The sequence below is a fragment of the Myodes glareolus genome, chromosome 5 (assembly GCF_982192425.1).
Source record: "Myodes glareolus chromosome 5, mMyoGla1.1, whole genome shotgun sequence".
In the NCBI taxonomy this organism is placed as follows: Eukaryota; Metazoa; Chordata; class Mammalia; order Rodentia; family Cricetidae; genus Myodes; species Myodes glareolus.
Window position 1 is genome coordinate 32,092,144 of NC_142030.1, and position 14,751 is coordinate 32,106,894.

At 50.7% G+C, this 14,751-nt stretch overlaps 1 protein-coding gene across 4 annotated transcripts in view; it reads left to right on the plus strand.

The window, feature by feature from the left end:
• Positions 1–14,751, plus strand: part of Zmiz1 (zinc finger MIZ-type containing 1) — a 202,740-nt gene that overhangs the window by 114,828 nt on the left and 73,161 nt on the right. For all 4 annotated transcript variants that reach the window (XM_087906214.1, XM_087906211.1, XM_087906212.1 and 1 more), the window contains one exon: positions 364–469. In XM_087906214.1, the coding sequence (XP_087762340.1) occupies positions 364–469 (106 nt within the window). The remainder of the gene's footprint in view (positions 1–363; positions 470–14,751) is intronic.

Sequence of the window (14,751 nt, forward strand, 5' to 3'; positions counted from 1 at the left end):
AGGCAGTGAGCACCTGCAGAGGGAGGGGCAGAAGCTCGGGCATGGTGGGGGAGGGCTGAAGGGAAAGAAGCACCCTGGGCCTGAAACTCACAAGGTTAAGTTGAGGAGCCCTGGGGTGATGCAGAGCAGCTTGCTGGGGCCACTCTAGCAGAGGTGGTATTACCTCTCCAGCCAGTGGTAATGGTAATCACCCAAGCCGTTGACAAAGACCAGGTAGAGTCCTGGCTTTCCCTGGCCTTGGGCCCCTGACATAGCCTGACTGTTTCACCTGCTTTATTGTGTCGTAGGCAAGTACCCCTACCTGGACTCAGAGTTCTGATGAATTGGTAACTCACCCTGGATTGTTTCCTTTCCTGCTGTCAGATTGTCAGCCGCGTGGCTGCCCAACAGGGGTTTGACCTGGACCTGGGCTACAGACTTTTGGCCGTGTGTGCTGCAAATCGAGACAAGTTCACCCCCAAGTCTGCTGGTAAGTACCTATCTGGGGCTCCGCAGGTGGGACCCTAGGTGGAGGAAGCCTCAGTTGGTCTAGAGGCGGTCTAAGACAAATGGCTGAACCATCAGCTCTAGGGCCTACAGCTGGGGCTCAGCTCTCTGTGTCTCCTAGCACAGGGGCACCCCAGAACTACCAGAGGTTCCCGGATATCCTACACCCCAACATAGGCACTGTGTTGAAGGTCGGCCAGGCATCTTCTCATTCAATCACTGCAGTGAGTGCTTGGCTTAGATCTTATGTTATCTGTCCAATGGCACCAGGAAGGAAACTGAGGCTCAGAGAAGCAGAGGAGGTTTTCCTGGTCACAGAGCTATGTGCAGCCAGGTCTGTACTGCAGAGTAAACATGCATCATGATCCTTACACGCCATTCATACTCAGTCACTCACTCACTCACTCGTTCATTCAAAACCCTGTAGAGCAAACAAAAATAAACATGTCAATCTAGCTTTTCTAAAAACCTTTTGTGCAAAACATTGTCTATTGAGACTTGGTCACAGCATGCGGATTCTCAGCCCTTATTTTACAAAGGCCAGGGAAGGTGCTGACCTTTGTTCTGTCTTGGGGGAACACATCATAGTTACTGGAATTTGGGGACAACTTAAACAAAAAAAAAAAAAAAAAAAGATGAACCCTGTCTCAATTTTTTTTCTCTAAGATCCACTTTTACATCTGCTGCCAGCCTCATGAATGTGCTTAGAGCAGGTACATTCGGATTCTAAACAACACAGACAATCTGGTCTATCTGAGTATCTGGTCTGCCCTTGCTGAGTTTATGCTCTCTAGACCTAAGTTTGATCTCTTGGGAAGGCAGGAATGATATTGAGACTTGTATTGCAGGGGTCATGGTAAGTTCTAGAGACGCATAAAGCACCTAGTGTAGTGTCAGAATGATGTAACCTTTATTGATTCAGAATGAGTGGATAAATGACTATAATGTGGGGGGACACACGCATGTGCGCATGTGGATGTGCACACATATGAGTGCATCTGTAGGTTCAAGTTGTGCTAAGAACTATGAAGGAGATTGGGAACTGCAGACTATGCTGGGTCAACAAAAGCTTCCCCAAGTTGAGAAAGAGTTGAATATGTGACAAAACCAGGAACAAACACTTTCACGGGTGAAAGGGGCATTCTGTGCAAAGGTCCTTGAGTGGCAGGGGAACAGGACTTTGTGTCAGGATTAAAACAAGGATGGTGGTTCTCAGAGAGAGGCTGGTGGAGTCAGTGCAACTGAATCATGTAGGCCCTGTCTTAAAAGTTGTGTTCTCTATCCTGAGAGTAATGGGAATGTGGCTAGAATCTCAAGTCTGTGACAACCATTTCAGCTAGCACAAGGGACAAATTGCATTGGGCAGGGATCAGTGTGGACACAGGGGCCAGCAACAGATCTCTGGGGAGACCACTGGGGCATGACATAGTTGTAGAGTGCTCACCTGGTGTCATGACTTTCTGTTGTTCTGATAAATCACCATGATCAAATGCCACTTGCAGAGTAAAGGGTTTATTTCTACTTCCAGATAGCTCTCTCCCATCTGGAGGGAAAATCAGGGCTAGAACTCAAGGCAGGAATCTGAAGACAGGACCTGAAGCAAAAGCCGTGGAGTGATGCTGCCCATTGGCTTGCTTCTCATGGCTTGCTCTGTTTGTTTGTTTGTACAATCCAGGACCACCAGCCTGGGGATGGCGCCTCCTCCAGTAAGCTGCACCTTCATCATAAAACATTAGTCAAGAAAATGTCCCACAGACTAGTCTACATGCCAGTCTGATGGAGGCATTTTCTCAAGTGAGGTTCTCTCTTCCCAGATGACTCTGCTGTGTCAGGTTGACAGAAAACTCACCAGCACACTTTATCATGCATGAGACCCTGGGTTCCGTCTCCCTTGTGAAAATAAGTAAATAAATAAAATCAGGCAAAATCAAGAAAGAGGGACAAGGTCAAGGGAGAATGGGCTGTTCTGGAAGCCAGAGATACTCCTTAGTGTAGGGGGAGGCCTCAGGCCTTGTAAACCTGTCCTCTGGATTGCTTAGACCCTTCTCCTGATAGCTCATGCAGTCATCTGTGGAGTGCTGTAAACCTTAGCCCTATGAGACAGAATATTATCTGCATTTGTGGGCGAGGACACTGTTCAGAAAGGTCGTGTGGCTTGTCAGTTGTCACACAGCTCACAAATGCTCTGTTGGGACCAGGACTTCAGCCTCCTCTGAGGGCTTTGCCTACTCCATCACAGCTGACCAGGAGGCCTTTGTTCTCATCTAGGATCCAAGCACTTTTTCACTTGGCACGGGTCTCTCCGGCAGGATGCTGTACTTTTTGAGTGGTATGTCATCACTTCTGAAGCAAGGATTTGTTCTCTCTGTCTACATACCAGCAGTACAAGGTCACAGTTCACAGCGACCCTTCCCATGCTGGGCCTAAGGCAAGGGGTCTGTGTACTCCTTTGGCAGCTGGTAATGCAGTCATATGTGGCTTGGTAGAAGTGGAGTCTCTTGTATCTTGTTGGGATACAGGCTTGTCAGAACCAACAGCCCCAACTCACTATCTTTCCAAGGTGTGCCCCCAAGAAGGAAGGGCATTCCCTGCTTGAGGGGGTAGAGGTCAGTCTTAGGAGGCCTCAGCAACTGGTTGCTTTCAAGGGATGAAGTACTTCATGGGCACAGGCTGGGTTTCTCAGCCACCTTGCCTGCATCAGAACGGTGGTCAGAGGTTTGCCCACCTGTTTCATAACTGTCTCTGGGAACTCAAAAGGCTCCTTCAGTGAAGACTAAGAAAGAGACCCAGCTGGTACCCAGCATCATAGGCACCAGTAGATGCAGCATCCTTCTCCATGTGTCTGTCCCCAGCGCATCTCCTGACCTCTTCCTTCTGCCTCACAGACACCCCTTTTCCATGGCTCTATGGAAGTATACTGTTATCAAATGTAACCTTCCCTTCAGGTGCCTGTAGCTCTCCATGCCTCCCTAGAGGTCTTGGTCATGGCACTCTGTGATCAGTCTATGGCACCCCAACTGCTCCCCCCTCCACTGTCTTCCCCGTTTGCCTGGGCTCTAGTCTGTCTAGCTAGCCTGTACAGTGTCTCTGTCCTTCGTGCCCGAAGGCCTCTGCTGTCTGTCCTTCCTTACAGTTCTTGACCATACCTAGCTTCCTTGACTTTCTGTGCCTTTCTGGTTTCTTTGCATCTCAGACTTTGTCCCCACACTTGGTACATGTGGCTATACATGTGTGTGGCTATGATTGCATGTGTGTCTTTATGTTATGTTTGGTGTGTGACTGTGTATCATGGATATATGCATTCTGTGTGTGGGGGGGGGGTGGGTGGTGCTGCGAGTGTGTTCAAAGCCACCCCCTGTGTATTCATGCCTGGTCTTTCTCGATATGTGGCTGTGTACATGGTATGCATTTCTCTCTGGTTGTGTGTCATGCATGTGTACATTGTATGTGTGTAGATCTGTGTGTTTGCATTACCATCTGCTTGTATGCTCATGCCTAGGTTGTCTGGAGTGTGTTCACATGTATATATCTGATGAGTCTTTCCGTTTATAGTGGAGGGGTCTCGGCGCATGTAGACCTGTGGGTGCGCACAGCTGTGTGTGGGCTCTGGGGGTGGTGCATGACTGTGACTGTGTGACTGTGAATAGCTGAGCAGTGTGTGTGTGTGTGTGTGTGTGTGTGCGCGTGCGCGCGACTGGCTGCATCTGTGGGCGCCTCTCCCACCCCTCTCCCACCCCTCTGCCGTCTGTCTCTCCTGTCAGGAGGCCAGGCTGGGGCCCGAGAAGGCCATAGAATGAGATCATGCTGCAAGGAGAGATGCTTTGTCAAGAGTGCTGGGCTGTGCGCATGGTTGTAGCTGTGAGCAGGGTGGTAGCTGTGAGCAGGCTCGGGCCTGGGGGCAGCACTGTATGGCACAAGCAAGAGAGAGACAGAGATGGAATGCAGAGCATGAGCAGAGCCCAGACACTACAGCAAGCCGCCCAGGCAGCCGCCTCCACGTGGGGCCCTCTGATGCCCAGCCCCCAGCTCTTTGTTCTGCTGCAGCCTTTAGCCTCTGCGCACACCGGAGCAGGAGCACGCGTGCGCACATGCACTCGGCATCCTCATCTTGAGGCTCCTGAGGAGCCAGCTGCACCCCCCCCAAGCCCTACCCTTTCCTAGCGTAGAAGGTCACCTGCCCAGCCCCCCAGCACCTGACACCCCCAGACTCTCCTCCAAGCCTGTAGCAATGCCCACCAACCCCCTCCACCACCACATGTCAGCCTCTTCTGCACTGAGTGGTTCAGTCTTCTGGCTACATGGGTACGAGTATCAGGCGGTTGCCATGTTCGAGGTCCCCAAGAGTCCTCTGCATACTTCTGCTGGTGTTCGTGCTTGACTAGTTCCATGTAGCCTCAGCTGACCCTCTGAGCAGCCAGCACATATTGGAATAACAGAGTAGAGAAGGTAAGGACCCAAGGAAAGGAGGATGCACAGTGGGGCTGGGACAAGGGTGGGGATGCCATGCTTCTCTTTACCTGACATAGCCCAGGCTGTGGGTTCTTCTGGGTATTTTTAACAAAATGGAAGTGTGGGAGCCTAGCTAGTGTGGTAGGCATCAAGGAAACCCAGGGCTACTCTGACAGACACCAGCGGACTTGGAGAAAGGGACCATAGAGGTAGAGGAGTGACTGGAGTGGAAAGAGATAACCTTTCCTAGGGGCGGGCAGAGAGTGTTTGTCAGTCAGAGAACACAGCCAGACAGGCAGAGGGTGTTTGTCAGTCAGAGAACACAGCCAGGCTGCCCACGGCTGGCTGTGACACAGAACTGCTGGGTGGCTTTAGAAAAAGCCTGTTAACTGCCTGCATTTGCTCTTTGTGGGGTAGCACCATCACACAGATGGCTTGCTTCCTTTGGTTGGGAACCGTAGGTCTGCATTCCCAAGATGGATATGGTCTAATGAGATCCCCCTTGGGGACAAGTGCTGTGCCCAACCTCCAGCCTACAGTCTTACCCCCAAGCCTGGCACTGTGGGCATGCCTATATCTGACCTCTGTTTTACGAACACTCTCACACTTTCCAGCGCAGCTGCCCAAGCCCCAAAGCAGGAATGGAAACCATGTAGTTTGCTGACTTTAAGTTCTCAAATATATGCCTGCTCTGTTTCCCTGGTGTGTGACATGTCCATGACTTCCAAAGGAGGTGTCAGCTAGTCATAGTAGAGGCATTGAGACATGCCTTGCCTCTCTCTGCCTGTGATCTGTGAAGGAGGGTCTTAGAAGAGCCCTCTATCCAGGGAGGGGGAGGGGTTGGAATGGGGCCTTCTACAGTAGCTTGTGTGGCAGTCCTGTAGTTCATTTGTCATGGGACTGGGATGGACCAGAGATGTCCAAAGCCAATCAGGGCTTCTACCACCCGGGACTCCTTACACCAGGGAAGGTAGGTCACAACCAGTGTCCTCCCGTCTTGGAAGATGAGCATTGCACCCACTTGAATGTATGGTGGCTCTGTGAAACCTCCATGGTGGGCAGCGTGCCTGGTTTCTCATAGTGTCATGGCTTCTGTCTTTACCTTCACCTTCCCCCATAGCCTTTCTCCACCCTCTCTGCCTCTGCCCACCCCAGCAGAGCATTCAGCCGCCTTCCCTTTAGCATGGAGGACAAATGGCCCCATTCAGGGACACCCGCCAGAGCTGTCTCTCTAAGACAAAGCTGTGTGCAGCTCCGCGTGAAAAACGGCTTGCGGCCGCCCAGTGAGCAAGCAGGATTGGTGGGTGCAAATTGCAGGGGATTTGTTAACAGCTGCCAGCTCCCCCAGAGATAGCAGGAAGGCAAGGCCTTGTCCTTGAAACACCAGCCGCCTGGCAACGTAGGGCACCTTCTCAAGGCCAGGGACAGACTTCCTTAGGAACACCATCTCCACGTGGACTCTCTGCACAGAGATGGGGTGTGGGGGAGGACTTGGTTTCCTTCCTCCTGCAGGACCTTCTGCCTGTCCCAGGACAGATTCCCTTGGAAATGACTCTGGATTGTATTGCCAGCCTGTGAGAACTGACTAACCATTAGATATGTATAGTGGCCAAAACCTATGTGCTCAGTGCAATGAGAGAGGTCACTGGGGCACACCCATTTACAGAGGAGGAAACTGAGACTGAGCAGATCAGACAAACTCCAGCCCCATAGTTTCCAGTGATAATGACAGAATTTACTTGTAGGAAGGTCACATTGGGCTCCAGGGAGCTATCCCTCCTTCTAAATGACCATGAGTGACCCAGGAAGACAGGTTGTCCTGGGACAATGGCCCTGGTTCCCCCCACTCCCAGCTCCCTGGGGGATGTGGCCTGGGATCTGGTGACCTTGTTCTGCTCTTCAAAAAGGAGGGACAGTGGGAGGAAGCCAGCATTCCCAGGCTAAGGAATTGTGGGGAGGGCAGGAGGATGGTCCCCAGGGTATTAAATAAAGCTCACACGGAAGAAGAATCAGATCTTGTCAGAAAGCAGGCAGATGTGGGAAGAGTATCCCACTCAGGGAAAGGGCTGAGGTCCTCCATGGCCACAGTGGTCACTAAAAACAAGGACTGTGTGGGAATGCCTAGGGCATCATCAGATCAGCCTTTGAAGAACAACAACCAGCTTCACCGAGAAAGAGCACACCAATTGGTTGTCCAATACTAAATGGTCAGTCCCCAAAACACATGTACATGTAGCATTATATGGACTGAGCAGATTGTATTTATTTGTTAAGAAGCACACGCACACACACAAAACCTGCCAGGTACACAAGTTGCCTATGCGTACATTAGGCCCACAAAATAAGCACTGTCCCAAAATATCAACTTAGAAAATACATCTACTCCAAGGGAGGTGGGTGTGTGACCCTTCCCCTTATTTCTCATGGTTCTCATGAGTTTCTTCTGAGCTCATTGGAGTTGTTAGGGGTGGTAGTAAGAACAGGACCAGCTTCTGGATGGCTCAGCTGTTTCCCTCTACAGACAACCCACATCGGTGCCACAAGAGCCCTAGGGGACAGGTCTCTTCTTGTCGGGAGGCCATTCTTTCTGCCTCTCTGAAGAATTAGCTCATTGCCTCCCCGCCCTGCAACAGAGACTTGTGCAAGGCCAAGGCTGCCTGAGGCTCAGCCAGGTGTCTACTTTCCAGACCCATCCAAACTGAGAGGCCAAAGGGGCTAGGGAAGAGAGGCAGGCACCCACAGTAGGAGGTGTCTGGCGACTGTAATCCTACCAAGAGATGCAAGGCTCTTTCAGCTAGGAGTCCAAGCACTGGGGTCTGTGAGTCAAGGAGTAGGGATCAAGGATGCACATGGTAGGGGAGGCCAAGCTGCTAAAGGCTTCTTGCTGAGAGAGCTGTTTGACATGAATTCCCCCAAATACAGATCTTGCAATGCTAAGTTCACTATACTTTGCCTCTTCAGGAGAAGGGTCCCAGAAAGCATGGGGGAGAAATAGGAGCACAGATAGGAAGAGAGACCTCAGTGAAGCATGGCTGTTGAACACGGTAACTGCTGTGCACTCCTGGTATTCAGCTTGCCTGGAATTCTGTTAGGCAGGAGAACTCACCCCTCACCCTCACCTGCTAGGGGCCACAGGGGAAGACGGATTTTATCCATTGTCCCCTGGCTATCATTAATGGAAGGCTGTCCCGGGTTGAGGGATAGGGTGGGTCAACTTCCAATAGACAGGTAGCTCTGCCTGGGAGCAAAACCACTTGCCAGGTCACTGTGTGCAGTCAAACAGGGAGCAAATAAGGCCTTTGCAGTGCCTACCATGAAACCTTTCCATGCAGAAGTCCTCTGTACGCCCCCCCCACCACCTGGACAGATGCCAGCCTAGTCAGATTATGATTGTCTTGCTGAGTTTTGCCCTATTCTTTTGACTTCTACATAGGGACTGTAAAAAATAGCTATATCTCATTATCTAAAAACTCTTTGTCACGACCTACAGTGGACTAGCCACCCTTGCCACACTCAGAAACTGGGAAAATAGTGAAAGCAACTCCTGAGTCTTGGTTGAACCCTAGATCTCTCATGAGAACTTGGAACCATATAAGGCGTCCTGTGGGTCATGTCCTGTGGGTGATGGCATTTTACTGGACGTTAATTCCACCCAGCCTCGAGTTCTCCTACGTTCTAGCACATCTGCACCACCAAATGATTGGTGCAAGAGGAAGAAAGAGGCAGTGGATGCTTGGTGATTTTCAGCACACACACACACACACACACACAAAATATCAAACAGGAAAAGAATGATGGGGCTCCGGTGCCAGTCCACTCAAACACAGGCTGCAGAGGCAGAGAGAGAGAGAGAGAGACAGAGACAGAGAGAGAGAGAGAGAGAGAGAGAGAGAGAGAGAGAGAGAGAACAGAGACAGGGACAGAGAGGCAGCCCAAGTGCTTGCAGTTTGAAATAAATGAATGCTCCTGTCCTGTGGGTGAGAGGTGACAGGAATGCCACACCCACCACAGCTCTTCACCAGTCTTCAGGTCCCGCTCTCTGAATCCCAAACCGGGGTTCTGCAAGTAGCAGGGAGAGAAGTGGGGCCAAAGCTCTAACCTTGCCATCTTTGCTTCTCTGTGGGATACAAGGGAACTGAGTAGCTAGAAAGACACTCTGGAGATGAAGAACGAAAAGCACTGTCACCATTCAGGTGACTGCTTTCTATGCCAGCATTCAGCTTCCTAACACAAAGGTGCCCTCAGCACAGAGGTCCTGCCAAAGGAACAGTTCTCTCTGATGGCCCAGGGTAGCTCAAGGAGGCATGGTGTAGTAAAGCCATCCACAGCCATTGATAGGAAAAGAGCAAGTAAGAGGGTCCTTAAGATGGGCTTAGCATTCCCACCAAGAGGGGGATTTCTTAGAGATTCCAGAACAGGAAGGTGAAGTAGATCCAGGACTTGGCAGGAAGTGGGCAAGTTGGTTTGGAAACTTTCTTAACAAGTGTTGCAAGTCGGCAGCCTTGTAAATACCTTCTGGGAGAAACAGACAAGATTCAGCAGTTATTGTCTATCTTGTCTGTTTAGATTTACAGCTAGGGCAGGTTAGGAGAGGGCGTCTGGATTAGGAGAAAATCTGCTTTATATCCCCGTTCAGTCATAATTCAGCAAACCTTAGATCAGGGGGGCAGCCGTCACTCATCCCTTGCCAGGATCCCAGCCTCACACCTCCATTGCCTGGTGTAGGGGAACAGGCTGAAGTTCAGAAAGGTCAACTATTGCTAGTCAGAGTTGTGATCCAAGCGAGACTATCTGCCGGGTGTGGCGGCACATTCCTGTTATTCCAGCCTGTGGGAGAAGCAGGAGGGTCAGGCCTTCAAGGCCAACCTGGGTTTCAGGAGACCACGACTCCAAAACTAGGGAGATGGCTGTGGTTAAAGCACTTGCGAGGCAAGCATTGAGAAATTGAGTCCTAATCTAATTCCTAGAACCACATACAGATGAGTGTATTACATCTGTCCATAATCCCAGTGTTCCTGTAGTAAGATGGGAGGCCAAGACGGGAGAATCCCTGGAAACTTGTGAGATTCCAGCTCTCCAACTGGGTAAAGGCAAAGATTGACACTCAAGGTTGATCTCCACGTGTATACTGTAGCATGCATACTTACTCACATATGAACCTGTACATACATATATGTACCCATATCATACACAGAAACACACATCCACACTAAAGTTTAAAAAAAACTAAGCAAACAAATAAAACAGCCTGCCTGGTTTTAGTGTCACATACCTTTAATCCCAGCACTCAGAAGCAGAGGCAGGTGGATCTCTATGAGTTTGAGGCAGCCTGGTCTACAGAGTAAGTTCCAGTACAGCCAGAACTACATAATGAGACCCTGTCTCAAAGAAACAAAACAAACTTTAATCCAGTACTCAGGAGGCAGAAGCAGGTAAATCTCTGAGTTTAATACCAGCTTGGTCTACGTAGAGAGTTTCGGGTTGTTAGGGCTAAATAGTGAGGCCCTGGAGAGACAGACACCACACACACACACACACACACACACACACACACCACAGGAGGGGGAGAAGGAGAGGGAAAAAACAGTGGTGGTATGGCAAGATGGCTGAACAGGTAAAGGTGCTTGTCACTAAGCCTGACAACCTGAGTTCCATCTCTGGTAGATGGAACAAAAACAAATTGCTGCAAGATGTCCTCTGACTTCAACATTCATGTCATGGCATGTATGTATGTAGCCTCACATATGCACATAAAAATCAATAAATGTCAAAAACAAAGAGTACAGGCCAGCTGGGGGATACCAAGTTCAAGACCAGCCTAGGCTACACATAAATGAATAATAAAATTGTTAGTGACTCGAGCTATCCAGACGGCCTGAATTTCTTGCATATGGCAGTATTAAATATGTGGTAGGGATTTGCCTCTGCTATAGGTTAAACACCTCTCCATCTTTGGAGTCATTCAGTACTCATGGTGAGGGGCAGAGAGCCTGGGCTGGCCCCAACTGACATCAAGAACTCTTTCCAGCAACCATTGATAGTTCCCAGAGAAGAGCAGCAGGTAAACATGCATGGTCAGAAGCAGCCTGCCTGGCTCTCAGTGCCACCTAGTCCCCTACTTGCCAGCTGTGTAATCTTGGAAAAGTTACCAACCATTTTGTGTATCTGAGAGGAGGGACTCTCAACAGTGCCAACAATTCAAACTTAGAACTTGAAACAGAGCCTGGTGCCTGGTGATGCCTGTGTGTTGACGATTTTACCCAACACACTGACACCCAGTCTCCTGGGATGCCTAGCATCCCTAGGGGAAGCCAGAAACTGGGGTCTGAAGGGCAAGGGATCTGTTTGCATCTGTTGCAAGCAAGGAACATGCTAGCTGAACCCATTTGGGCAGGGAGGGGGTCAGGCCAATACTAGGCACAGGAGAGGGGCCTTCTGTGACTCCCAAGTCCAGAAGCCTGGGCTGTTGTTTCCCTGGAGTTCAGTATGTATCTCCTCCCCTCATGAAGAAGGACTGAGCCCAGCTTGGGAGGGAGGAAGTTGCAGAGTAGAGAGCTGACAGAAGAAGGCAGGACGGGGCCCGGTCTGTGCTCTAGGCAAGAACTCTGTCTCAACAGGTGTTCCCAGCAGCATTCTCAGAACTCAGGATTGAAAAGAGGGAGAAGAACATTTATGGAGAAGTCTGGTGCTAAGCTGGGTGTTTTTATCAACCTTGGGCTGCTCACTGCAATCACCCAGCCTACTGCAGGGACTCAGGAAGCTGACACACTGATAACAAGGCAAGGGATGGTGGAAGGACTGGGGCTGGGGCTCAGCACAGATGGCCCCTTTTAGTGAAAGAGCAAAAGGAAGAAGCCAGTGAGGAAGAGGGTGTGGCCTTGGCCTGCTGACTCCAGGCTCAATGTTATCTCTCCTGTTCCTGGCTCCACCTCTTCACCCTCCCTCCCTGGGATCAGTCACTGCCAAGGAGGAAGTGCACTTGGTCTTCTCCCCCAGTTGAACTGCCCAAGTCAGAGTACACAGAATGGGGCTCAAAGGCCAGGTTCTGGAACCTGGATGCTGGTCTGGGGGCCCTAGCCTTTCTTTTTGCCACTTTCCAGTGACCTTCCTTGGGTCCCTGACTTCTGGACCAGGAATGCTCATCAAATAGTTGCAACTCAGGATGAGAAACCAAAGTGGGAACAACCTAGGGTAGAGGTTCAGCTCAGGCATTAGGGTCAGGCTCGCCCTGACACCTGACCCTGGCCTCATTCTGCAGTCCTATACTTTAGGGACAAAGCATCTCCCAACACACTGAACACCAGAATGCTGACCATTTATAAAGTTTTGCTCTGTGGTCCAGGTTGGAAACCTCCTGGCATAGCCTTATGAAAATCACTTCAATTCTCTCAGCTTGGGGTCCAGTGCATCTAGAATCCAGGTCTCTCAGCTAGAGCAGCAGCAATTCTGTTTCCGTGGCAACCCTGCTATCTCTCCAGGGACCATCTGGATCCTGTCACCCTGGCAAGGTGCTGCCCAGGCAACCAGGTGTTTGTGTTTTTGCAGTGGAAGCTCTGCATAGTGATAATTCCCTCTCTGGGGACAGGGTGGTAGCCAGGCAGGTGGCTGGAAGGAAGCAGGCCCACCTTGGCTATGTCATTTGCCTTTGCTGTAAGAACAGGAGAGCTCTAGCCAATGGCTTATCATTAACAGATGCCTCATTACCTTCCTTGGAACATGGAGGCTTGTTGAGGCTGGCCAGCTGGGGAACACTGCCCAGGGGCTGGACTCCTTGCAGGGAATTCCGGAGGACCCAGTCTCACCTGTTTGGAATGAAGAGACACTATTGTCTCTGGCAGGAAACAGGAATTACTAGGAGCCTGCCTTTCGAACTGCCTCATAATTATAGTCAGCAGAAACTCGCTGCCTATTGAAAGTAAGCTGAATTCACCCCTGCAACATAAGCACCTGTGTGCCCCGAGATTGTCTGCACCTTCAAAGAGCTCACACGCTGGGACCAGGCAGGGACATGCTTAGCAGGATTACAATGTCAGAAGAGTCACATGGCCCAGATAGGATGGCGTAGGGGGCATGTCAAAGCTCCTGCTGGCCATCCAGCAAGAAGCTGGCTGTACGAGGTTGGAGCCAGAGGACAAGGCGGCGTGGGGGTGGGGAAGCACAGCCCTCTGCCGTACTGCCGTGGCAGCTCATGATGGAGTGCTTTCCTTTGCTGGATGAGGAACCTGAGGCTCACAGGAGTGAAGTCCAGTGCTCAGGGCCACATGGCTGGAGAGGGACGAGGCCAAGGCGGAACCAGACAGCTGCATTCTGAGGGTGTGCTGCTCTGATGTTGGGGCTGCCCGAGGCTTTTTTCTGAGCATTCTCCACCTCTCTCTTCCCTCCCTTTCTCCCTCCTTTCCATGCCCCTTCCTCTTTTATTCTCTATTGCCTTTTTTTACCTCTGTCCCTCCCCACTCTCCCGCTTCTACTCTCCTCATCTTCTTTGTCTTTTCCTGTCCCCCAGGGATCTCAGCTCTCTGCAGCCCTAGCCTTGCTGGCTCAGCTATGTTCTACCGTGGAGTCACCATCACATCTTGTTCCTCTGTCTAAGGCACAACCCTAGGATGCCCGCTGCCATTTAGCTCTGCCCATTCCTGAATGCCTCAACCACAGAAGTAACGTAGCCCACATATAGTAGTCCTGTTCCCTCGAGTTTCTTCATGGTCCTGATCTCCCTTTCAGATGTACTCCAGATGTCTCCCTCCCTCCCAGAAGCCAGGATGCATATCTGTGCAGACAGGTTTGGGAGAGAAGGCAGACAACCTACCGTCTGTGAAGAGGCAAGAGACTAGTACAATTCTAGTACTGGGGAAGCCAGATGAGCAGCTATGAAATTTGGTGAGGATGTCCAGGCACTACTTATGGACTTTTGTGTGAACAGAGGCAACTTGGTAATCCCCGGGAAAAGAGTCAGATACCCCATTTCTGAGGCTGGACCTTGTGTCTGACTTTCATATCCAAATGGAGGGGAAAGAAAGAGCAGAGAGGCTCCCCCTTTAAATATGGAAGTAGGATGCTGAGCCCCAGGGCGCTGGAGCCCAGGCTGGACCACAGATAGATTTTAAGCTTAGGGTCCCAGGCTCTACCCTTGGTTGAGAAGGGCTCTGTGAGCTCTATGTAGGACTCCTATACCTACCTAAGCAGGTAACCCAAAGATGACATCTCAGCTGAAGGTCCAGAAGTGGGCTGGGGACCAGAACACCAGCCCCTGCAGTGGGCATCCTTGTGCAGTGAGCAGCGGAGTGTCATGCACATGGCCCTCCTAGAACTGACAGGACTTCAGTTCCTACACGGAAGTGGATATTTCTCTTGCTATCAGCCCTCTGTTATCTAATGCCATGTCCTGACCAGTCCAGCATGGTTGGCTCTCAGTGACCAATGTGCAGGCATTGGGCTTAAATGATTTGAGTTACAAGGATGGGAGGGACAAGGAGTGTGCATCTGGAGATGGCAACGGCTGCTGCCTTAGGTTTGCCATCTGCTTGCCTGCTTTTGAGTTGTGGCTTTGTTTACTGGTGCTGAAGTTCAAACCTAGGCCCTCAAGCATCCTAAGCATTCACTCTACCTTGGCACACAGCCTCAGCCTTGCTGCTGTGTGACTTTAGGAAACCAGCATGACCACTCTGCGCCTCCTCTGGTATATCAAGAAATGGAGCTATGATCCCTCCCTCCCGGGTGGGTTTTTTTGTTTGTTTGTTTTGCTTTGTTTTTTGGAAGAGAGAACAGGATGTCGTAGGAATAAGAGGTGTTTTGTTTGCCACTGACTGAGACAGAGCA